At 38.1% G+C, this 25,212-nt stretch overlaps 2 protein-coding genes across 11 annotated transcripts in view; both read left to right on the top strand.

Moving 5' to 3' along the window:
* Positions 1-7: 7 nt before the first annotated feature.
* LOC110858757 (cytochrome c oxidase assembly protein COX18, mitochondrial) lies at positions 8-1,992 on the top strand. The gene is made up of 6 exons (XM_022107620.2): positions 8-173; positions 372-766; positions 841-1,058; positions 1,129-1,279; positions 1,357-1,595; positions 1,663-1,992. Exons 2-6 carry the CDS (start codon positions 403-405, stop codon positions 1,807-1,809), a joined length of 1,119 nt encoding a protein of 372 aa, XP_021963312.1. The 5' UTR covers positions 8-173; positions 372-402; the 3' UTR covers positions 1,810-1,992.
* Positions 1,993-3,763: 1,771 nt separating this feature from the next.
* The window catches only part of LOC110858682 (ankyrin-3), a 55,186-nt gene continuing 33,737 nt past the window's right edge, over positions 3,764-25,212 (top strand). For 4 of the 10 annotated variants that reach the window (XM_022107531.2, XM_035858853.1, XM_022107530.2 and 1 more), the window contains exons 1-19: positions 3,775-4,741; positions 5,840-5,960; positions 20,464-20,489; positions 20,592-20,637; positions 20,766-20,823; positions 20,975-21,079; positions 21,160-21,253; positions 21,370-21,465; positions 21,626-21,699; positions 21,796-21,906; positions 21,992-22,087; positions 22,169-22,194; positions 22,275-22,357; positions 22,461-22,527; positions 22,595-22,627; positions 22,817-22,920; positions 22,983-23,340; positions 23,411-23,530; positions 23,644-23,670. In XM_022107531.2, coding sequence (XP_021963223.1) covers positions 5,859-5,960; positions 20,464-20,489; positions 20,592-20,637; positions 20,766-20,823; positions 20,975-21,079; positions 21,160-21,253; positions 21,370-21,465; positions 21,626-21,699; positions 21,796-21,906; positions 21,992-22,087; positions 22,169-22,194; positions 22,275-22,357; positions 22,461-22,527; positions 22,595-22,627; positions 22,817-22,920; positions 22,983-23,340; positions 23,411-23,530; positions 23,644-23,670 — 1,626 coding nt within the window. In that variant the 5' untranslated portion in view covers positions 3,775-4,741; positions 5,840-5,858. Of the gene's footprint in view, positions 4,742-5,839; positions 5,961-12,284; positions 13,293-15,455; positions 15,685-20,463; positions 20,490-20,591; positions 20,638-20,765; positions 20,824-20,974; positions 21,080-21,159; positions 21,254-21,369; positions 21,466-21,625; positions 21,700-21,795; positions 21,907-21,991; positions 22,088-22,168; positions 22,195-22,274; positions 22,358-22,460; positions 22,528-22,594; positions 22,628-22,816; positions 22,921-22,982; positions 23,341-23,410; positions 23,531-23,643; positions 23,671-25,212 lie in introns of those variants that run through there. The other 6 variants (XM_035858849.1, XM_035858850.1, XR_004836828.1 and 3 more) reach the window with 6 other exon arrangements.

Raw genomic sequence — 25,212 nt, 5'->3', positions numbered from 1 at the left:
AATGTTTATCTCTGTAAACAGAGTCACGTGCACACAGCGCGCCAACGAGTACGAAAAGTTATAACATAAATACAAAAAATTATTTTCAGTGTTTTTCATTTTTCTAGTCACTGTTTTGGAGAAACGTGTTTCAAATATGTGCGTGTGACTGGAGAAAGTATGACTTGCACATGGTAAGAGATTATCTGGGTTAAGTCGGCATTATTAAAAGAAAAGTAAAAGTAATGTTAATGTTAATATAAACTAATAGTACTCGAAACTTTAAAATTTCTATTTAAAAGCAATGTGTGTGGTATTTGTAATTTTTCCCAAGACTGGGGATCTTGATGATGACTTGGTTAATTTAATACCTGGTCAATGATTTCTTTCAGAGTGCAGATTGACGACGCTCCCTCCTTAAACATGTATTCCACGCTGGTGAGGATTCAAGGACCGCTGTCCACGATGACCTTATCGAAAAGAATTCCCGGTCTGACCAAAGCGTATAGTACTATCGCTACATTTTCCTCACATCGTCCAATGATAATTAGGAGATCGTCCAGGCTTCAGATGTGCAGCTCTATGGTGTTATCAAGACTTGCTTCTACTTCAAGTGGAATTAGTTTAGAAAGTACACAAAGTGTACCTATCCCCGTTAATGGTACACCTCCTAATTTACTGGAACTGATGGATTTGCATGCTACGACTTTGACCGGGACAATATTTTCCGACACTGGTCCTGTTATAATGACTGCAGATTTTCTCTGTTACCTAAAAGATATTGATGGTATGAAAGCAGTCTAAATAGTTACATTTTTAATGAATACAGAGTAGTTACTGATTGTTGTACTTATCTTTCAGGTTTGAGTTGGGTTCAGGTCATTCTGTGCACCACAGTTATCATCCGGGTTCTGACCGGTTTGCCAATTGCTATTGCTCAACAGAGATCTATCAAGCGACTTGAAGACGTAAAACCCAAAGCAATACAGCTTGCTGAAGATATAAAGAAAGAAATTGGATTTGCAATACGGAAATTCGGGTGGGATGAGAAGACTGCTAAAACTCAGTTTAGAAAAGCCGTAAGTCTTGAATAAAATTAGTCATAAGCAATTTTAATTAAGAAATAATTTCTGCTACGAATTTTTATAGTACAAGAAACACTGGCGGAGGCTTATGGAGGAGCACAATTGTCATCCCATGAAATCAATATCTTTAGCACTGATTCAAATACCAGTGTGGATTTGCTTCTCAAGTGCACTAAGAAATATAGTTTTTGGGCTTCCATTACCACGAACTGAAGGTAAGTGTTTTTTAAATTCGTTGTTATGTATTTTATTCGTTTTTATTAGAATCATTCTAATCTCAATTTGTGTTTAGAACAAGCGGAAAGATGGTACGGAATGTTCCAAGAAGGCACCCCTTGGATTGAAAATTTAACAGTCAGTGATCCTTATGTGCTACCAGGAATATTTCTAACTGCGAATCTAGTCAATATTTATCTTCATTCGAGAAATCGACCTTCTGTTCCTGTCCAATCCAAATTGCAAACAGCTCTTCCATGGATTTTTTCAGGTGGAATTGTGTGTATTTCGGTGCTAGCCTGTTATGTGCCATCTGTAAGTTTTCATGCAATAACTAATTTCATGATAATAAATAATAGTGCGGAATTGTTTAAATTTCTAGGCCGTTACTTTGTACTGGGCGACTTCAAGCACAGTTGCTTTAACACAAAATGTGGTGTTGATGCATCCAGGATTAAGAAAGATCCTTAGAATGCCTGCTTTTTCATCTGCCACACCTCAAACACCTTCAATTACTGCAAAACCTTGACAAGCAGATTCATCTCAAGTTTTTAATGTTATATTTCTACTTAATAATTTATTTTATAAAAATAGTAATGTGATAACCAAGCAAAGATCTAGTAATTTCATTATTTGTACTGTAGAATCAAAACCAATTTTTAATGCTATTCTCTGAAATTTATAATAAAATAAAATGAGTTCAATTGTTAAATTGTGGATTTTGAAAACATATATATGTATAATTTGAAGAATCGTTGTGGATCGCAGTAATTATTTTGTTCATTTAAAACAAACCCCTGAAGCTAAAAAATTATGTAGGGAATTGCATGGGCATGTATACGTAGATATGTGACTACAAAAGTGTTAATTGATCGATATTTACCATCTTAAGGAAGTGTTCATAAAGCCTTTATAATAATGCAGAAATAAGTAATGCGTCTAAAACTTTAGTCTCACTACTTCTTTATTACTATGTTTAAAGAATTAGTTGACTAGACACATATGAAGTAAAACAATTACAGATAGTAAAGTGCAACAACCTGCAATAGCTAAAAGACATTATTACCATGAGCTAAAATGGTAGCAAAACACAAAATGTAATGCGTGCATATTTATTTCCCAACTATGCCTGAAACATACATAGTCATAATTAATATTCGTTTTTAAATAACCCGAGCTAAGGCTTATGTACCCGTCGTGTTTACGGTGGTAAACTCCGTTTATTGTTACTTGGGTTCACCACATTGAGTTGATTAGCCGAATTATTATTAATTGAATTATTATTTTATTATTTTTATTATTTGGCGTTTACGTTAATCAATTTCGTATAATTTTTACGCCAAAATAAAAATAACTGGTGTAAAATAATAAATAATTTGGCTAATGTGCTCAATGTGGCGAACTCAAGTGAAACGGAGTTTAACACTTCGACCTGAAAATTAGCAAAAGTATGCAAAAACATTGTATTTTCGTTTCGTTTGCACAATTGTCCGACGATTAGTTTTGCTATGTGAAAATTGCAGTGAAATGTAGTAACGGGCAATTCGGGTTTTTTTAAAATAATTTGTAGAGAGAATAATAACGCTACTCCTAACTCGGGCTAAATAATGCTGCACTGTAATTTTTTCACAAAATCATAATGCTAATTTATTTCTCAAGCAAATGTCCAGCCTTTGGAAACCTATATGGTATGCAAAATTTCATCGAATCATCCTCCCTCCTCGTGTCATTATATTCTACATTTCTATTGCGTAAAAAATCTGCATCGTTTAGTCTACACTTATACAAATCCATAATTTCTTAATTATCTCTCAGCCATATTTTTAAAATCCAACTTTTTCTCTCTCCACTCTTCCATGCATGCGAATCATCCCACGCATGATGCCGCAATTACATGGACTCCAGTAAAAGTAAGAGCAAATTGATGCTTCAAGTACATAATATGCATGTCTTCTTAAACCGCCTAAAACTTTACCGACTCATAAGAACACAATGATGATGGGTGCTTTTTTTTACTTTACTAGATCACGAAATCTTCACATAGTGTACGCCACACAGACAGACATAAGATATTTTAGATGCCGTCTTTTTTTCACGGATGAGCTAGTCACCCCTCTTGTTTTTCAACCTCTATCTACCATTCCATCCATATTAGGGATATGTATGTATGGCTTGGTTGGTGTTAAGTATTATGCAATTCTCATCCTCCGCCATCCTCACGTTACATAGAAGTGTATATTCCCACCAGGAATGACTAGTAAGTGTTGTGGGCTTGGGATCAGTTTTATGTGATGTGAAGTACACAACAGTCTATGTAATGTAATGCAGTAGTACATACAAGTTTGTCCATTTAAACCTTTTACCATTTCATCTCCTACTACACTCACGTAACGAAAATGAATCACAATATTTCAGCGGATGGATGGATGCAAGAGACGATCACAACTTTTTCTCCTGCTTAATACGAGTGCATTCAAAACTGTTATGCGAGCGAGCGAACGAACGGTCTGGCAAATCCTGCGTCTGAATTTAATACAAGCTTTTTACTAAATAAAACCTTGGCTAACATTTGGTAGAGGATTTGTCCGATCGGATCTGCCTTAAAAAAGTTCTTGAAACGCCAGCAGTGCAGGTTTGATTACAGATTAAATAAATAAATAAAATAATAATAATAATGCTCGTCAAGAACATCTTTTACCAGATCAAGGAGAAACTTAAGCCGATATGGCGTTAACAACAGTGTGCCAACTGAAAGACAAAGATATCCTTAAACAAATTATGTCACCGCACTTTTTAACCAAATACACGACAACTTTAATGAATTAGCAGAGTGCTCAGCAGACTTTATTTTATTAAAGGATCTGCAAATTGCAACCCACACACAATAGTATTTTTATGTATTTGTCATCATCATCTTCATCTCAGCCACTGCAAGTCGAGACGACATAACATATTAGCCAAAGATAACTAACTCTGGTACAAAACTGGCTTTAATAGGAGAAGAAGAAGCATCGCTGCATGAACCACTTGTTGGATGGTCTGTCTGATCTCCCAGTTTAGTTGCGACTTGCGAGTTACCGGCGACGCAGGAGGAGAGAGAACCGGCGAAAAACTTGTTACATAAAATTAAAGTCAATCCTTTACATCATTTTTATTAGTGGAATGTTTGTTTTTTATGCCAGAAATATTTTGGGTTCTGGTTCTGGTGTTATGAAGGGCGTTTCGCTTAAAATTATTACTAATGACAAATTAACAAAATGACATTCATAATAATTTAAGGATTTCAGTTTGTTTGTTTCTGTTAAGTTTGTGTTTGTTCTGTTACATAAGTTTGTGTCTGTTTAAATAAAAAAAAAAGTTTTTAAATGTTTAATTTCATACTTCCGTGTGTGAAAATTGTTTCTTTTTTAAGTTTTGTGTTGTATTTGTGACGAGTTTTGTGTTTGTGTTTTACTTGTCTGGTGAGTTTTATAAATACTTGTATTAAAGTCAGTTTGGTTAAAAGTCTGGTTGTCAGAATTGGAAATTGGATGTGCATTTGAGTTATTTTAGTGATCGATTGAGGTTTTTTTTTTAATTTTGATTGACTAATAATTTAGTGATATTTGCTAAAATGTGAAATCTGTGCGTGAAAACGCCAAATGAGAAATAAGTGAAATTTTATGTTAAATATGAGGTAAAAGGTTTGCTTGACGGGTACGGGAACTTTTTCTTAAAAGAATTAGTTGCAACAAGATATTTTGCTACAATTCGGCTAAAGTTATTTTTATGTGATCAACAAATTTCATTCATTTGAAGAACTCTAAACCTGAGCTGAAATACAAATGAGGACAAAATTTATGTCTTGAATTACAGTTATCTGCTCACGCAATGCAGTATTAAATAAGCTACCCGACATCAACTTACCTAATGAACCTGAGGTTTTGTTGAAAGATATTTTAACAAAATAAAACAAAACGGTTTGCGTCATTATGACAGGAACGGCCCAAACGCAAACCTGAATGAATATATACTTTTAAAGATATGTAATACAGTCAAAACAGTAAGTCTGGGCTTATTGTTAGACCAAAAGTACCGTAGTTTTTGAATACTTAATTTCAACTCACATTACATTACGTCAAAATGAAAGAATATTTATACATATTTTGAAACCCTAAATTTTCTTACGATACAATTCCTTTGTTGATTTTATCTCAACCCTCGTTAGTGCGTGTTTCACGTAATTTGTAATATTATCATGAGCTAAATACATTCCGTGTTAAGTTTGCTGGTTATTTCAAACCCGTAATTATTGACATGAGTGAAGAAGAAATCGGACATTTTCATCAATCTACTGACACTCCATGATACCAATCTTCATCATCAAATTCTGAACAATTTCTAGGCTAGGAAAAAGTTATTAAAGTTTATCCATCCATCCATCCAATAATTCCAAACTTTCAACCAACACCAAACTTTTGCCTCGTTTATCAAGTTATCCATTGTTTCACTGCGTTATTATTATCTCAATAAAAAGAAGAACGAAATCGAAACTTTTTCCGTTTTCTTACATGAAACAGAAGAAGAAGAAGAAGAAGAATGGAGCAAGTTGTTGAGAACGGGAATATCATTAGCGACGATGCCCCGAAGGAACGTTTCAACGCGATGGACTCCAATTCCTTGCCAAGATCGCTGAATAAGGTAAAGTATAAAAAATGATCGCCGTCTTGATTCTGCCGTGCATGCAGAGAAAAAAGAATTAAATATGTACGAACTACGAAGTCATGCAATAAAAATTGGGCTTTCGGTATTTGATACTTCTTCGAATTGAATATGTATGCATACGGTTTTTTTATTTTTAAATTCTTCTCGAATTATTGGTATTATTATGTTTGATTGATTTCCATATATCGAGCGATATATGAAGAAAATCAATCAATCCGTATACAAACACACCCACTCATCGATACACAACTACTCCTTCTTTATCACAAAATATCAACAAACATGCCTCCGTTTTTAAAAATCATTTTAAAAATTCGTCTGTCATAATACCAACCGGTAGCAAATGCAGTAAAGAAAAAAAGCTTGCCGACCGGCAAACGCTGCCGCTCATACTCTATTTTTTTAAACAAACTAAAAACATTTAACATTTCCTATATACCAACTTTTTTTCTACTTTCATGGATTGAGCGGATAAATTGGTGAGAATTTACGACCAAGTGGTGGTGGCAGCTGCATTTTATCATAATCAAAAACTTTTAGGGTTTCATTTTTTCACACTGGATCCGACTGATGGGCAGATGATTCTGAAATGTACATATTAAATCTGCTCCCATATTTGTGCCCTACTTTAGTATTGTGCTCATTCATTTCATTGCATTCACATCACAACTGCATTTTATTTTACTTGTTGAATGCCCAATTTATTAAAATTTTTCTATTATGCGAGATGAAAAGAGTGAAGCCATTCCCATGCCAGAAATCAAACCTAGACAAACAAGCTTTATTGCTTTAGTGGTGGTGACGATTATCCAGTCAGAGTCGGTCGATCTTTTAATTTAAAGAGGAAAGAAAAACACTTATGAATATGATACTTACTTACCGAATGTTTTTATGTTGTGTATGCATCATTCTGCTCCCACCCTCCCCAATAACAAGTACAAACTAATAATAAAGGTTATAAGATGACTTTGACAACGTGACAAGGAATACGTTATTTTTTGCGACCTTAAAGAAATTCATGTATGTACGGATAATATTAGAAGTGCGTTAATGGAACCCTTTTGAGCTGAGGATGTATATTTGAACCGTGCAGACCTTCTCGTCGTAAATTTTTAAAGAGGTCTTTTGTGCAACAAGTATTAAAGTTGTGTGTTTTTCATACATTGTTTGTGTTATGTTGCCTTGCATGGAAGCCAATAAATTTACCAGAAGGCTCTCTCCGAATTAAACTGTCATTTTGTTAAAACCCAGACCTATTTTTTTGACAGGGTCGGGGCTTATGTACACATCGTGTCGGTACGTCCGACTTGAGATAACTCTTGTTAAATTCATCCTACCAAGGTGAAATTTTGCAGACACAAATTTTGCACGTAGTATGTGAGAAATGAAAGTTCGAATGTTGGCAAATCCGTTGGTATAAATCGAAAATATGTGAGCCCCACTGATTTTTGAAAATGGTCGCAAGAAGGGTGAAATTTGACACAAATGTTCAGGTATACACATATCAGATACGAAGAAAGTTTCAAGCCAGAGTGACCCATCCTAGCCTTCGAAATCCCAAAAATATGAAATTCTGATCGACTCGGGCATTCGAAGTCTACTGAAGTTTTTTAAACTTATTTTTGAATTCTTGACGCAATTACTTATGTATCCGGTATGGATGGGCGGGTGGGTGGCCTGGCCATATTTATACGTGGCTTTTTTTCGAACAAATCACAGGGTTAAAATTATTAAACCGAGATTACATACAAGACAATACTCCTGTAAAAAATGCATCTAATCCCTCTTAACCTTTATGTATCAGTATGTGCACTATTTTTTCATCGTACTTATTACTCATTCTTTACGCATATCCAACACGAACCATCTGAAATAAAATATTCCATCGACACATCCAAAAGTCACGAGGCCATCAATTCAATTGCTGCCTCGCTCGACCAGAAATTGACTTGAATAACTCTTCACCTTTATATTAAAATTAAAAGTCTTGGCTTACAGTTCAACTCTCTGGTTTACTACTTGTTACATTGCATGAGGGTGATTATATTGATTGGCTTAAATTTTTCATACTCTAGAATTTTATTTAGTTACACCGTGATTTATGACTGGAATTAAGACGCGGTCAGATTTTCAATTCGATTGCCAACCTATTGCACCCACCTTGTTTCACGAGAAATATCATAATTATTGCGCAACCTTAGTCTTCACGTATCAAATGTACGAAAAAGCCCCAAAAAAGTTGAAGGATTAATTATAATTAAATGCAAACTGTACGTATCAAAATGTGTGCAAGTGCAAGTAAATATTTCTTTAAAGCTCGTATCCAGTAATGTCATCCCATATAAAATAAATAACCCCCAGATTGGATCAGGTCCTTGGAAAACACTACATTTACAAGACAACAGGCAGCCATTAAGCTAAACAAACAGGGAGAGACACCCGTAAATCAAGTGCCAAATCGTTGTTACTTGTTGTTTTTGGGAGAAATTTGTATTTAATTCAGATGCAAATTTTAAGACTGCATTATTTTATTTGCCATGTCCTTCAACACCTTGAATTCGTCGACTGGAGCTGGTTGGTAGTAATAGTTTCGTGGTGATGATGATGGTGTCATCTCTTCAATGATGCCATGTTGTAGCAGCTTTTAAAGACAAGCTTTTGCAGGATGTACGTAAGTTAGCGTGAGTGAGTGAGTTGTTGTTTGTTGGAGGTTTGCAATGCAATTACGTCATCCGCCATAATTAGCTCTGGGTTTTATTCGATTTCAGTACTCCAGACTTATTAACAGCACGGCTTGCTCGAATCAGTTTGGTTTTGGCATCTTTAATCACGCAAGGTGTTAATGCAATTTGGTCGCCAATAATTTTAGACCTAATTTTACGAGGGTTTCATGCCTTGCCATGATCTTTCTTTACCCAGTAACCGATATTTCAAATTCCAATTTCTTAATGGGTCCAACAAGCCCGAGTCATTTAAGTAGAGAGATGATTAATGGAACTGGTTTATAGAGTTGTATTTAGGCCGTGCCCATAATTTTTAGGATGACAAGGAAATAAAATCGCTATTTTGAAACTTCGTGAGAGGATTTGGTCAGTATAACAGCTAGCTCATGCATTTTCAATGAGATTGCAAAATATGGAGTAACAGGAACAGGAAGATTTGACCAAAATTAAGTACGCCTCGCTACAGTTATTCAACTCGCCTCACGAGTTGCATTTGAAAAATTCTAACGTTGCCACCAACCACGCTGTGTGAAATTTCCGAATAAAATTGAATTAGTCGGTGGTAGCATCATTTTTTTTACAAATGAGGAGGATTCCATCATCAGTACAAAAATTTAATGAAGGGTGGGAACATCATGTCAAGCTTACAATTGCCTTGTTAATGATGCCTATGTACACATTTATCTACTGATACTTTATGGCCAAACCGGTGCTGAAGGGTATGATTACGAGAAATAAATGAGTCAAAATCCGTTAAAAGTAACACAATAAGGACGCGTTGACGTTGGTTAGTTGGATGGACGGATGATGATGATGTGGTCAATTTTGTTGGTGATTTAATTTTCTAAATAAAATGGTGAATATCTGTGTCACAAGGGTGATTCAAGTTCTTATTGTGAAATCCGATTCAAAATGAGGATGAATAATTGCATTTTTATTCAATCTCTATATTTCTTGTTAATAAATGCGTAATAAATAAACCTCGACCTCCGAATTTTGCATATGTATGTAAATAATCAACCCGAATCCCCCAATACATTCAATCACCTACTTTCTCGTCCCGAACTAAATACATAGTTAGCTAATCTCGCTCTACTACTACACCCACAGAATATTTATGGCCTTTTTATTACCACTAATGTCTTCAAACTCTCTAGGATTAGTTTCACTTCTCGGTTTGGTTTGGTCCTCATCCTCATCACGCCTGGAGAATATGGTTCATCGGCGGCGGAGCAGTAGTAAAAAAAATGTGGGTCACATCTGCAACATTCGAACGGCCTTGTTCCTTTCCTCTCATTTTTGTTTGTTCTTCTGCTACTCTCCTCTTGACAGGACAGTTGAATAATAATATCTGCGATATGAAAATATCTGTAATTCAGCCCTGCCTTGTCGAGGTTTACTTTCCTTGAATCGCACTCTGCTAACGATTTCTGCAAACTTTTCCAATTGGACGAGATGACTCAAATCAAAGCAACTTTGCAATATATTATTAAGTCAGTCTCGAGTAAATAGTCAACAAATTAATTAAATGCAGTGGAAGAAGGCCAGCAGTACAGATGTGTGAAGTATGATGATGTAATTTGGGAGTGATGACATGCTAATTTCTAATATCAAAGATAACATGGAGGGCTTAAATAAATTAAACTTTTCGCAATGCAAGAACACACACACAAATTTTACTGCATGGATACGAGCTAAATTAAAACAACCTTTGAAAAACTGACTAATTCTTATGTAGCGGACAAAAATAGTCAGTCAGTCAGTTCGTGTATGTATGATTTTTTAGGCGTTTCATCCCATTTGGAAATTGGAACCGGAAAGAAAGTCAGGGTTCACCAAGTTTCCCTCGATTTGGTTAAAAAAAGGGTTTTACTTTACGTCGAACTAATTTAACGGCTTGGCTGATCCGATGCGAAAGGTTCGTTTTCGTCGTCTTTTTCATGCACATTTCTTCTTCGTGTGTGTTGCCTTGTTTCTCAAGGAATTTGTAACTGCTTCGCGTGAAATGCATCTTGCTCTTTAAGCGTGACAGAAAAATAGGGAAACAAAGATAAAAAGTGAAGGATAAGAGGTAAAGTGACGGATCCCTCTTTTATGTCAGTCCCACTTGGGATGAAATTTCTCCAAAAAGCACTTTATTACTGGAGAAATTCCCAGTTTCCGGAAAAATTTTAAGAGTCAAGTACACCCTAAATTAAACCCTTGTGTGGAAATATTGAGAAAAAGAGTAGGACCGGAAACATAGATCGGTTAGAAGAATTTATATTATGAATTCTTTCCATAACACACACAACAGCAGAGTTCCCTCCCTTCTTCCATCAATTTTGATGTGCACATGTATGTACACTCTTAGAAAACTGGTGTCAAATCATTACTGGTCGGAGTACATACTCTGGTAATAACGGACATTATACATAATTTAGTAATTTTGTGGCAATGAAAAATTTACCTCTCAGAAAAAAAACTACTACCCATCCGGTAGGAAGTTATTACCAAAGCAATATCGCACGTATGCTACTTTACCAGATTTTTAACAGTGCACAGGATATAAAAAGTGAAACATATTGCTACCAACTATGCACCCACCCACCCAACTAACTAACTCTCATCCTAACAAACTTTATTTAACTTGAATGAAGAACAAGGCTTTTAGTGTTATTATCGTCATTCTTGTAAAATCTGCCTATAATTTCATATTACGTACATTCATACGATGCCCATCACGCCGTGCTGGTGCTGCTGCTAATTCTAACTACAATCCTACATCATCGTCTCCCATCTCGACATCATTCATACAGCCATTTAGGCAATTTAGCTTCGTTAGTTAAAGCTAAAAGGATGCTTGGTTTGTCGACTCGACGAGGAACACATGGCCTTCTGCTGTGCTCCTGATCTACCGTCGTCTCTGCCTTATGTAACCTCGTGTGTAGTGTGTAAAGTAGAGTTAACTAAGTAAATATGTAAGTATAAGAGGACTGAGCAGTTAAGGAGGAGAGCGTAGGATTATTTTTGGATGCTCATCCCAAAGTTTGCCAAACCTTCGTATCCATACTTGCCTGAAGCTTGGTTTATGATTGTGCATACGTACAGTTTTTTAAAGAGCTATGTACAACTACTACGGGAGGAGGAAAGACGGAAGGAAGGCGATGACGACGACCACGAGTTTTAAGCTTTAAAGATGTATGGGGCCAGATTGTTGGGAAAATTTTGGCCGGAAAGAAGGAACACTTAGGCACTCTGTCCTAAGATTTGTCTTAAAATGTGTCTTAAAATATGTCCTGAAGTGTATTGTCCTAAAACGGCTGGACATCTAAAACTGGTCCAATGATTCACACAAATGCACAACATACTCCGAGTTTCTGTACTGATTCACCACCTTATCATCCCGATATTTCTATGCATTCTCCCCAGCATCTCGAGATAACCCCTCTTGCCCACTAACTAACTTTCTCGGTGCGATGATACGAACCTTTTGAACTAAAGTTAAGCATTACTCTCGGACTGGTTACGTCTACATCTACAGCTTTTAACTTCTGCTTTCCTGGCTTCTCCCCGGTTTCGGAGAGTAAACTAAAGTAAACCCAGCACCACAACCCCGACATTAGTTAAAAGGGCTGATGCTGCTGAGAAACCGGCTAAATTGCTAAATATTTCAGCGTAGCCTAAAACACCATTCTAAAAGAAACAGACACAATTGGAATACCGTAGTTAAACCAGAAGCTTAATTTTTTCTTGCTGCGCTCCTCCACAATAATTCCGCCTGAAACAGAACGCGGAGAGCGTAATTGCAGTGCATTCTTTCACTCTATCTTCTCGGATTTATTTAGTTTAGTCGAATGTGTGTGTAGTGAGTGTACTATTGTTGGCCGGTGGACTTGCATTAATATCGCAGTGAATCCGGACTCACCGAGTGAGTGACTGGGTTATAGATCTTTCTTTTCGTATGAATACTCGTCGTGTGGTTGGTTAAATAAGTAAGCTACCAATTTCTTTCCGAAGAGCGAATGTGTGTGGTTGGTGGACTGAATAAATTGCGAAATTGAGTTGGAGTTTCTTTCATGAAAATCAAAACCACACTCGGTACGGGTCACAAGGGAAATAAATCCAATTTCCCAAAAGGTGGGTTACCTGACTCCACGTATACACTGCCCTGTGAACTAGTGAACCTCATCATATTGTCATCACGCACCTTGTAACGAGCCAGCGTATAAAGTGTGGACGAGGATCGAATCGTTTTTTGCTTTCCTTTCTCGTGGAATTGGAAAACGGAGAAGGCAACAGTAATCAAAATCTCGGAGAGAAAGTCTGCTTTCTCTGCTTTCTTTTCCCCAGAGTTTTCAACCAACTGGGAAGGAAAGTAGCTCATGAACAACTCGTTAATGCCAACTAATTGAGATTATTAATGGTTTTTATGTAAAATATTTACGGTGAAAGTGTATCGTGGATGAATTATTGCTGTGTGACATGAAAGTCTGAGGGACCAAATTATTTTGTGGCTGGCTTACTTTTCATTCTCTGCTAAAAACAACGCAAGTGCAAAAAATAAACGATGTTCAAGAAATTTGCGTCAATTTCTAGTTTGGGGGTAAGAGTTGTGTAAATATGTATTTATTATGCAATTAATTACTCTGTGCGCAAATAATGCTTGATGGACGGAGTGTTTATCTATGTAAATGAGCTTTACAGACGGGAGGAATTCTATTGTCTACGTAAAAACGTTATATCACACTCTCCATCAACCTGCTCACTCTATTTGTCAACAGAAAAGCATCATCGTGAACCACCGTGATGGTCGTGAGACAGGTGTGGTTGTTGCTTTGCGGAATGTTGCGCTACCCGTGTCAGGGTAAAAACGGGTTCTATTAAATAAAGTATGTATGTTTGTACGGGTTTCATGGCAGCATGTGCACCGTGAGTGTGATCGTTCGTATGTAGCGGTGTCAACATGGACTTTCGAAGTTGGCTCGTGTCATGATAATATTTTAAGCAAAATGGATATTTCATTTAGAAGTAAGTTTGTTCATGTGCGTGGCCTGTATCATTTTACGGTTCGATTAGTTGCTGGGGTCGCCTTCACCTTCTGAATTTCCGTCGTTTCTTCCTGATAAGTGACCATTCATGTTAATGTCACTGTGTCCAGGCGTTCGTTATCGAGTTTCTCTTCTCCCTCGGAAATAGAAAATATACTGCCTGCCATATTTTCCGGTTTTGTTCAAGATAGATATGAAAACCGGGATGATTCCACTTGACGGGTTGGTTGGTAAATGACGCAAAAGTTAATGACATTATTACATTCCTTGCCCAACGTAACAAGTTGATTTGAGCCACTGTCAGACTTCATTGTCATTCTATTCTCGAAATGCTGTTGTGGTCTCATGTTTATTTACGAAAGGTTTCTCTCATCAGAGATAAAAGCTCATGGAAGGAAATCGTCGTCTTCATTGCGAAGAAGGTTATATTTTGTCCCGAATGCACATAGGAACGTTTGTGTGACCAGTGGCCGCGGACAGAGGGACAGTGTCCCCACGGTTGTTCGATGTCCCCATCATCTGCCCATTAGTGCGACAATAGATGCAGATGTCGGTTTTACTTTTATGGCACAATGTGAAAGTTGTATTGCAGGGCTTCTCTCGTAATTACACTCGGACAGTGTCCCCATCATCTGCCCATGTTATATAAACCCCGCCCCCCCTATCCTATAATGTTAACGTCCCCACGGCTTCCGCGGCCACTGCGTATGACTATGTATACTTGACTTCAATTCCCTGAATTATTATGTGAAATGGACACAAGAAGAAGTTGCTTGGACTGCAGCCGAAAAGGGGAGAAAGAAAGGCTGGAATAAGAAGCTGTATAGGAAAGGAAGTAAATATTACGACTTCTGCACTAGCGTCTGCCCATGGCGTTATGTTGACTTGAGTACGTTGGCTAATGTCTGGGGTGTAGTAATAAAAGGAGTTAAATTTTCATGGATAAAGTTCCTCTCTCTCACATACCCGACCGGCATTCACGGTCTGTGGCAGCAGCAGGACAGAATACCCGGGTTCGGATATTCACAGCCTATCCTATCCTAACTAAAATTCAACTACGCTATATGCATTCATCCAACCCAACATCATCAATGTTTTAGTCGAGTCCATTTCTATGTAGCTAGAGAATTTTGTATTTTGACTATTTTGAGGACAAGGCCGAACATTTAGCTCAAGTCGTGTGTTCCACTATTGCTGGAACTACATACTTCCATTTGCCTTTGGGGGATGGAGTAGCGGGTTGTCCAGAAAGAACAGGACACGCAGCGGAAGTAGTAGTTTCTCATTATGAAAATCTCAAAATTTCAATTATGAAAAATCTTCACAATTTTCTTGTGTAAAAAAATACTCTTACAAAACTTGTCCTCTCTACTCCCCGACGCGCTTGCTGCTAATTTCTCATCCATAAAATGACTGCATTGCATGCTGTAACACAACACCGGCATGTACACCAATTTTTTCCAATTTATTTCTCCCACTATGCTGCCCAGAGGTCTTTTCTAACCGAATTCCGAACCTGCCTCCGTCTCGTCCCGACTCTGGACTTATTGATCTCTTTTCTATCCGAGAAAGCAGTGATTGTGCCGAAGCGCAAGTGTAGTACTCACCACTTTCACCACCACAAGCAACCCTTATCTCCCTCTCCACCGACTCTCTCGCTCTCGCTCTTGTTATGAGTCTGACATTTTCGGGTGTGGACTTGGACCCGACTTGCATACTTACTCACATTCATTCTCGTTTGCCGATGGCATACAGACTTCTCCTCTTCTGTTCCGGATTCTGGAAAGCTCTCTGAATTTTTAACAATTTTTAGTATCCAAATTGTTGTTGGTGGCGCAAATGTTGCCGACTTTCTCCATACTTTTAGTCCTCCGAACCTAAATAGTTAGTGGTTAGGTTAGTGTGTAAAGTTTGTGAGTGAAAATGGTGACGGAAAGCTCACAGTCGGTAAGCAGAAGGATTTTTTTTCTTCATTTCATGAGGTTTCGCTCTTCTGAGACGGGCCGTGGTGCAAACTTTCTCTGCATTGTATCGATCGATTATGTATGTATGGTTGGTTCCCTGTTGGTTGTGGTGTCTTTCGCTCGAATCATATCCGGTAGGTAGCTAAGTGAGGTTTCGAATGAAAGGTGAAACGCTTATCTGGGGAAAGAGTGAGTTGCTTTCTTTTTTGGGGTGAATTATTATGGAGGCAGAGTGAGTGAGTTTTCACCTGCTGGACTAAATCAATGGAGATGAAGAGATGGTATGGTTTTGTGGTTTGGTTGGTGGAGTGTGGGTGGGGATTAGTGGAAGGAAAGAAATGGGAATGGAGAAACTTGACAGATTGGGAAAATTGCTTGTTTCCAGGAATTTTAGTGCTTTTGAACTATGTTTTTAGGCGACTGTGAGGACAATAGCTTGATTTTTTTCAAAAAGAATGTTATATTTCGTTTACACGCTGTAAACTTCTTTAGCAAAAAGTGTAGAAAATAATTTTATTACTTGATTGTAAAATTTTAATTGGAAAATGTACACTTATTTCTTTGAGTACATACATAGAAAATATAAAAATTAGGAACAAGAAACAAGACGCAAGTCGAATAATATCGTTAAAAGTACATTCATAATAGAATACTTGGCCAATAGCCATCCTCTCAATTTGCATTTGCTTGGGGAGGGTGTTATTAGCGGATGAGTTGATTACAGCCCGCAAAATCACTAATAAAGAATTTTGTTAAAGAATTATCAGTGCAGATCTCGAATCCATTAGTGTTTACCACCATACCGAATTGGTAAACACTTTATTTTAATGCATAATGCGATATAATATTTGCACATGTCAGTTCAGTTCTACATTCCTCGTGGGTTAAAACTATGCAGAGTAATATGAACAATTATGTTTAATGTGCACCAAAAACCGGCTCTTGTCTCAGATTTTGTTTAACCATCTCCCTCCTACGCCAACTATCTATTATTCTTTTATTCAATAATAATTATGTGCAAGTTGTCGTCCAATATCTTGCGGAATCGTAGATACCAGTGGCCGCGGAAGCCGAGGGGACATTAACATTGTAAGTTAGGGGAGGGGTTTATATATTATGGGCAGATGATGCGGGCATTGTCCCTCTGTCCCCACCCTTCCGCGGCCACTGGACATACGACTGGCTGGTGCACACGTACGTAAATCTGTACATATAATTGCATAAGCCGGGATCCGCCGACTAGACAAAAGCGAATCAGCCACAACAACAACTTGCATAACAATTATGCACGCTTTTGCATCAGCTCCATAAAAGTAATAGGTCGTCTAAAAGTTAAATTGGTTAGTTTGCTTGGGCAAAAAAAGGAGCAGATTAGGTTTGCGAGAGACTCACGTCTGCAGAATAATAATAAAAATAATCCATGATTCCATTCCATCCTAATAATATTGCATTTGGACTGCATGCAAGCAAGAGATAAGCGAATTACTGCTCGTCCGTGACCATGTTATCGTGTTAAAAAGCTTTTCTTTATGTATGCCGTACACATAAAAGTAGGTATACACACATACGCTTTTAGTGCAGAAGATTGGCATCAGGTTCCATTATTGTTCTTCATCGATTCATAAGAGAATTGTCATTTCAGTTCATTCTGATGTTGCAGTGCATCGCATATTCCAAACTGATGATGACTAATCCAAAGATTTTAAATGGGAGTGAAATTAGATTCCAAATCGAATTGTGACCATGCTGGGTTTGTTGCCTGGATGGCTGGATGGACGAGGAGGGTGCAGATCAGAATGTGTCCCACTAGGATAAATTAACATCAGGATCAGTCCACTCCTCCTCCTTCGGCAAGAGGATTCTCAGGCACATGCAACATTCATTTCATTTCCAACACAACTTTTCCTCGGATAAAAATTGTATCTGTACTGTAACTACACTTGTCCTCGCAATATCGGATGTGGGACAAATTCAATGCATGAATTCTCTCTTTATCTCTCCAGCTCAATGGTCACTTATTGTCGCCCCAAATAGACTTTCAGTCCATTCCAGCCATGTAAATGTATGCATTTAGATGTAGGTCGCAACTTGTATGTGAATGGAATTGGAGGCACTTTCTTTGCCGTGGCGATGGCATTATTCCCAATCTGTCCGAACTTCATAAATTATTCCCTTGGCTGGCTTGTGCCAGGCCAGTGATCGAGTCGAGTCTCCCTTCCTGCTGGATGAAGTGGGCAGGGATTGCCTGCCTCATTTTTCATCAACTTTCATCGTTTTTCCACTTTTGTAGTAACAAAAATATAAAATAAGGGAGGCCGGGCCCCTGCACGCAGCCTTAACACATTCATGAAAAGAAGACTGCATGTAAATAAAATATGGGGGTGGTGTAAAATCGTCGGGTTCTCATTAAAAAATTTGGTATTCTCATTTATCGTATGCCCCACAAGGCGAGGCGATGATGTCGATATTAAGCAACGGTTTCCCTAATTTGTTTGTCCATGTTGTTCATTCATCATGTCGCGTATTTTAGATGGACAACGTTGATTGTTGAAATTTTACAGTTAGGATGTCTGTCTGTCTACGCGATGTCCAATAAAAGTCATTCGCCTCGTCCATTGTGGGAGATGACATGCACACAAAATTTGTCATTCACTCTCCGCCAATTATGTACAGATAGAGATACGTGCTCATTGACATACCGAATTCATTAAATTTATTTGTCATTGTCACTCGTGAGTCGAGTCCGTGTGTCACTTCTTGAATGAAAAAAAATGAGGATGAATCTTCAATGGTTGGGCAAAACACACGCGTATTATTCGTTCATACAATCATACCGTTAAAGTCAGGAGGACCATCTGCAATGCAATATCAGAAATCAGTGGCCGCGGAAGCGTGGGGACAGTCTCCCCACGGATATTTGATGTCACCATCATCTCCCCATGTCAGATAAACCCCTTCCTCCCCTATTCTACAATGTTAATGTCCCAAGGCTTCCGCAGCCACTGTCAGAAATATATGGGAAACGAAGAAGGGTCGAACCCCCTCTTTTTCTGTATCTCTCTCTCTCTCTACCAGATATACATCCAAAGTCACTCTCTTTTATACTTAACAAGCTCTAATTCCCCATGTGTGCATTTGTCATGTTCATCTCTCCTTGTTTCTGCAGTAATTAGTTAGCAACGAGGGTTGTAGATTTAGATGAGGGCCTTCATTGGAGTAATTCCCCAAAATTATTTTTAGGATTATTTCATTTTCAGTACATAAAACTATTTGTTTTATTCCGAAATCTCACGGTCAGCCTGTTTAAACAAGCACTTTTTCCCACCCACACCACAAAATTAGACAAACATCACGAATTTTTTATTTGCCTCTGCCGTCTTCTTAAATACAGAATGGAATGACGCGACCATAAATAAGAAGAAAAAACACAAGGTTTTTTTATCCATCTCGACGTGGCTGGCCCATTATATTATGCACTAATCTGCAGACATGTCGTCGGTCGGGAAAGACAAACCCAGTTTTAAAATAGATGCATAACTTTGGAACGTCGCTGTAATAATAAGTTGGGTTTGGTTTGGTTTTAGCGTTTCGTTTGTTGGGTGTGTGATCATTCATTCACAGAAGGGGAGAGCAATAAAATGAAATTAATATGTAAATCGAGACATAAACGGTACGTACGTATGTCACCGGCGGCGTCCTATCGGATGGACGGAGAGTTGTGGAGTTGAAATTATTATCAAGCTGTAACAGTGACAAACAATGCGGAATATTTTTCATTATATTCGAGCAGATAGAGATCCGACCTCAAATCGGTCGTAAAAATTTCATGAATTTACCCATAAAATTGTAACAGCTTTGTGTAATGTCAGTTTCTATCATTATGAAATATTGGATAGGAAGGAAGATTTAGCGGATATTAAGCAATTCATGGATTACATCCGCCTCCTCTTTATAATTGATTGGAAAGGTTTTTTGTGGTTTGATACATACATATTAACGTGGAAATAGTCAGTTTCCGACATTAAGTATGGAAGCAGTGGCTGCGGATAGACATCTGGGGACATTAACATTGTAGGACGCGTTTATATAACATGGGCGGATGACGGGGACATCGAACAACCTTGGGGACATTGTCCCACCGTAATTACGAGAGAAGCCCTACAATGAAACTTTCACATTGTGCCATAAAAGTAAAACTGACATCTGCATCTATTGTCGCACTAAATACGTAATGGATAAGTGACCAGGGAAAAAGGAAGTTGGTTAAATTATGGCACAAATACAATCTCTGCTTTCTATATTCATTATCAGGAATTGGTTATCTTCTCACCCAAGATAAACCCTCCACTAGACCTTCTGTCATGCCATACATATTTGGTTTACTAACGCATAAATCAGGAAATCTCCTCCCGTAATAAAACGTGTATATGTAATCAAAGGAAAAGTATTTAGCAGAGAAACGCAAAATGTAAACACCAAAAGATGGTAACCAGCAGGAGGAAAGATGCGTTTGTTTAACCACGTACATGTGAATTCCTTCTGTTTGTAATGCTAAATAGTCGGGTTAAATGTCGCACTTTGTGCTGCAAAGTAAACAAAATCGTGTTACGCATTATTACGGCACGCGTGGGAGGAGTATGAATGAGACAGCAAAGTCCTGCTGGAGCCAGATAAAATATCTCCAGGATATGGGGACGAATTAGTTTAGACTTATCTCAGCTTCTCACAATAATCACGTCTTCTTTCTTATTGCTGTTTACAGTCGGAGCCTGGAACGGGATTGCTGAGGTAAGTGTGACGACGATTTCTCCACGGGCTAGTAATACTAATTTCGTTCGAGGTTAACTTCCTGAACGAGGAATGATAAGAGAATGATCATGTCTTTTTCAGGGCGGCACGGGCTGGAAATCTGGAAAAAGTCCTCGAGTTTTTAAAGGTACATATTTGCATATGTCTGAAATTTAAATGATAATTTGAATTAATTTGTAAGATTTTCTTCGTCTTAATTGCATCTTCACATCAAAATCATGCATATTTTAATTCAATTTTTCTAATTTTTTCCAGGGTGGGGTTGACATTAACACCTGCAATGCTAACGGACTTAACGGACTACATCTTGCAAGTAAGTAGTAGCAATTAAAGTTAACAAAATATAAACTTTTATGGCTGCAAGATGCTAAAAAATATTGCGCATATGGGATCTCTCTCTACTGGCAATTAAGTTTTATAGTAGAGGTCATCCAAATAAGAATCCTGCTTTATTATCCTACTAGGCAAAGATGGTCACGTTTCCGTCGTTCGAGAACTGCTGGAGCGGAAGGCGAATGTAAATGCGACTACGAAGAAGGGAAATGCAGCGATTCACATTGCCAGCTTGGGTAAGATTTCTGATCCATCATTTCCATCAAATTATGAATATGATCCCTCAAATTGATGGATTATCTACTCCGTTTATTAGCTGGACAGGAAGAAGTTGTTCGAATCCTCATCGAGCACGGAGCCAGCGTCAATCTCCAATCTACGAATGGATTCACTCCTCTCTATATGGCCAGGTAAATGCACAAATAAGACATGACTGACAGTTATAAATGATAGTTCCGTATATTATTTTATCTTTTCGAAATCTGCAAATGAAAATATTTATTAAATGTGTCGTGTATCTTATCAGTCAAGAAAACCATGATGGGATTGTCAAATTATTGCTGGCAAATGGAGCCAATCAGTCGCTCGCGACGGAAGACATGTTCACGCCTTTGGCCGTGGCGTAAGTATTTATCGAATTAAAAATTTTATCAGTGGCCGCGGAAGCGGTGGGGTCATTAACATTGTATGATTCAGGGGACATTGTCCCCACGCTTCCGCGGCCCCTGAATTTTATTCATCTTTGGATGAAAATGCTTATTGATTTCTCCTAAACTTTACAGGATGCAACAAGGTCACGACAAAGTGGTTGCGATCCTGCTTGAAAGTGATGTTAGGGGTAAAGTAAGACTCCCAGGTAAAACCTGATCCTTTTATTTACTTCCTACTCCCTAATAATTAATGATGTTTACTAAAAAGACGTGACATGGCCTATTAATATTTAATTTGATAGCACTGCACATTGCTGCCAAGAAGGATGACTGCAAAGCGGCCGCTTTGTTACTCCAAAGTTCTGCAAATCCTGACGTGACTTCAAAGTCGATGTTCACCCCATTGCATATCGGTGCGTAGATACATTGTTGTTCTTATGAGATGAGTTCAAAACAATGCGATTTACTTTACAACAATTTATCCTTTAAACCATTTAGCTTCCCATTACGGCAACTTGGCCGTGGCGACGCTCCTTTTAGATCGAGGGGCTGACGTGAACTTCCAAGCTAAGCATAACATAACCCCGCTTCATGGTACGAACAATTATGAAATTATTTAAGATTTTGGCAAGTAAATGTGCATAAATTTTATGTAAATTGTTTTTTTTCGAACAGTTGCTGCCAAGTGGGGGAAAGCACAGGTAAGAAAATTTTTATAAAAAAGAATCCAATTTACCTTTGCCATTAATATTTCACCTATTAATATTGTCATTCATTTCAGGTTTGTGCCCTCCTCTTGGATCGAGGTGGAAGCATTGAAGCGAAAACTCGAGATGGTCTTACACCATTACACTGCGCTGCACGGTATGTAATCATTAGACAATTTGTGTCACGTATCTACATACATAAACTTTCCCCTTAATAATGGATTGTTAATGAGTTTTCTAATCCTTTAATGCTCCCATAGGTCTGGGCATGAACAAGTTGTCGACTTACTCCTGGAGCGACAAGCCCCAATAAGTTCGAAAACCAAGGTATGCGTCACACCACATTTTTGGGAGTATAATTGAAATACAATGCATTGTTTTGTTCCTTTTGTAGAACGGGATTGTACCATTGGCGATGTGTGCACAGGTACAATAGGTGTTTATTACTGCAGCTAACTGAAGGTTGTTGCGTTTAAAAGACTGAATTTTGATGGACATGCACGAATGTGCATATAATCAGATAGCAGTATACGCAGCAACCCAGTCAAGTGTCTCATGTTTAGAGGGTCCAATCTTAAAAAATGCAAACTATACGTTTCCCTTTCCATAATTATAGGGTGACCACGTGGACGCTGCACGAATCCTTCTCTACCACAAAGCCCCCGTTGACGATGTCACTGTCGACTACCTAACGTCTCTCCACGTTGCGGCGCACTGCGGGTAAGCATTTCGACTTTTTACACATAATTAGTGCTCATTTACATATTTATCTTATCTTGTAGGCACGTGAGAATAGCGAAACTACTCCTGGACCGAAAAGCAGATCCTAATGCGCGTGCCCTCAACGGATTTACACCTTTGCACATTGCATGTAAAAAGAACCGGATAAAAGTGGTGGAACTTTTACTGAAGAATGGGGCGCACATCGAGGCCGCTACGGAATCTGGACTGACCCCGCTTCACGTCTCTGCCTTCATGGGGTCCATGAATATTGCAATTTTCTTACTCCAGAATGAAGCCAAACCTGATGCGACCACGGTCCGAGGCGAAACACCGCTGCATCTCGCGGCCAGAGCGAATCAAACCGATATTGTTCGGATCTTGTTGAGAAATAATGCTAACGTGGATTCTGCGGCTAAGGTAAATGTTTTAATTTCATGTTTGTTGTTACATATTTTTGAAAAAATTTGGATTTTTTGAAATTTTACAGGAAGGCCAAACTCCACTCCACATCGCTAGCCGACTGGGAAATGCGGACTTGGTCATGTTGCTCTTGCAATCCGGTGCGACGGTTGATGCCCCCACGAAGGAAATGTACACGGCGCTACATGTAATGACGCCTATTTTTTTTATTTCCCCCCAAAAACATTAGCCTGCCACCCAAATTCCCTCTCTAAAAATGCAACAACTTACTGACGCAAGATTTATATTTAATTATTCCAGGTCGCAGCCAAGGCGGGACAGGAGGAGGTAGTTAAATTTTTAACAGCCAAGCTTACCGATTCCTTCATTATCAATTATGTGCTTGAGAGACTCAAATCTAAGAAAGATTGTACCGAGGTGCTTGTAAATAAGAAAGTTTTGCCGGACAAACTGCTTTTGACGGATAAAAAGGTTATACCAAATGCTCCCAGAAAAAATGAGGAGGGTGAGGAGGAGGAGGAAGAAGAGGAAGAAGAAGAAGAGGAGGAACACAATTAATCGTTAAATTATGGCCCCTCCACAAAATTATTATTACTTTCACTGCCAAAAAACGTCATCATCATGTAAAACTGTGTAAAACTGTAAGATCATCATCATCTCATCGGTGCTCTCTCTCTCCGTTCGTTTTAATAGCTCAGCAAATATTAGCTTGCTCTCTACTCATACATACCCATTCATTTTCTCTCTTTTTTTTTGATTACGACGAGTTCATGTTTGTTATGAGTTAATGTCGTCCTCATTCATGAAACTGGAACACAGTTGTCAATCGTGCCTTATAAAAACAAAAAAAAATCATGAGCTCATCACTACAGACACAAATCCATCCATTCAATCCTAAATAATCGTAAGTACATTTGGTAAATTTTACACACTGAAATTGCTGAAATTTTCAATCCTCTCTCTGCCTGCCACATATTTCTACTCTTTCCACCATCACCACTCCGACCGCTGCACTTATCTGTTTATCTACTTATCTATCTACCATGTATGACTGTTGTGTGCCTTGTTGTTTATCTATCTCCTTTAGCTTGTACTTAAAATGTAGGTTGTATAAGCTTTAAAAAATCTCAATCTCTCGTACACCACTTTATTTATGGGACATGACGCTTAAAATTAAAATTTGTTAATAAACCTTGATGTGTTCAATCAGACTCGGGAGAAGATGGGGATGAGACGATGCTTGTATTTACTCTGTATTTTTGCACTACTGCTCTGCTCTCTCTGCCTTTTTCTTATACTTTGCGAATGACTTTGCAGCTTTTTTTCTTGGCCAGGATTCAAAAAGTCTTGGTTGGAAACCTGGCTGGCTGGCTGGCTGGCAGGCATTCTCTAAATAAAAGTAGTTCATTCATTCATTCACAATTTGCGAATCTTGTCCTATTGACTTCAAAGCATGTAAAACTTTCTATAGCCAGCACATACATTTTCATATCACTTTACTTTACAAAGTGCTAAACACTCGTAGAACCCGATACACGCACGCACAAAATACTCCATTTTTTTGGCGCAATTTTTCAAATTATTCGAAATCCTAGACATTATTTATCCTTGCCCTATTCAAAAATTGGCAACGACTCCTCACAGTCAGTGACAAGAGAGAGAAAGAGAACCGATGAAAATGATGATGATGATGACGGCTTGCTTTAATGAGCGTGGAGGTAGAAAGATCAGATGCTACATGCATGATGAGATAAATGCAGGCAGACCGGAAGGAAGTACCGTAGACACACAGAAACTAACGTACGATGACTCCCAGAAGTTTAATGATGTTCATCTTTCCACACTTTGACCTGGGTTATTCCTCGTTTC

Source organism: Folsomia candida, unplaced genomic scaffold (genome assembly GCF_002217175.1).
Source record: "Folsomia candida strain VU population unplaced genomic scaffold, ASM221717v1 Fcan01_Sc022, whole genome shotgun sequence".
In the NCBI taxonomy this organism is placed as follows: domain Eukaryota; kingdom Metazoa; phylum Arthropoda; class Collembola; order Entomobryomorpha; family Isotomidae; genus Folsomia; species Folsomia candida.
Note: the sequence above shows the minus strand (reverse complement) of the source record. Positions and strands in the feature narration are given on the sequence as shown.

What these genes read in the sequence shown, in the direction of transcription:
- LOC110858757 (XM_022107620.2), top strand. Translation starts at nt 403, where the DNA reads ATGTATTCCACGCTGGTGAGGATTCAAGGACCGCTGTCCACGATGACC. An exon ending in TTACCTAAAAGATATTGATG is followed by an intron (nt 767 to 840) that starts GTATGAAAGCAG and finishes CTTATCTTTCAG; the next exon opens with GTTTGAGTTGGGTTCAGGTC. An exon ending in TAGCCTGTTATGTGCCATCT is followed by an intron (nt 1,596 to 1,662) that starts GTAAGTTTTCAT and finishes TTAAATTTCTAG; the next exon opens with GCCGTTACTTTGTACTGGGC.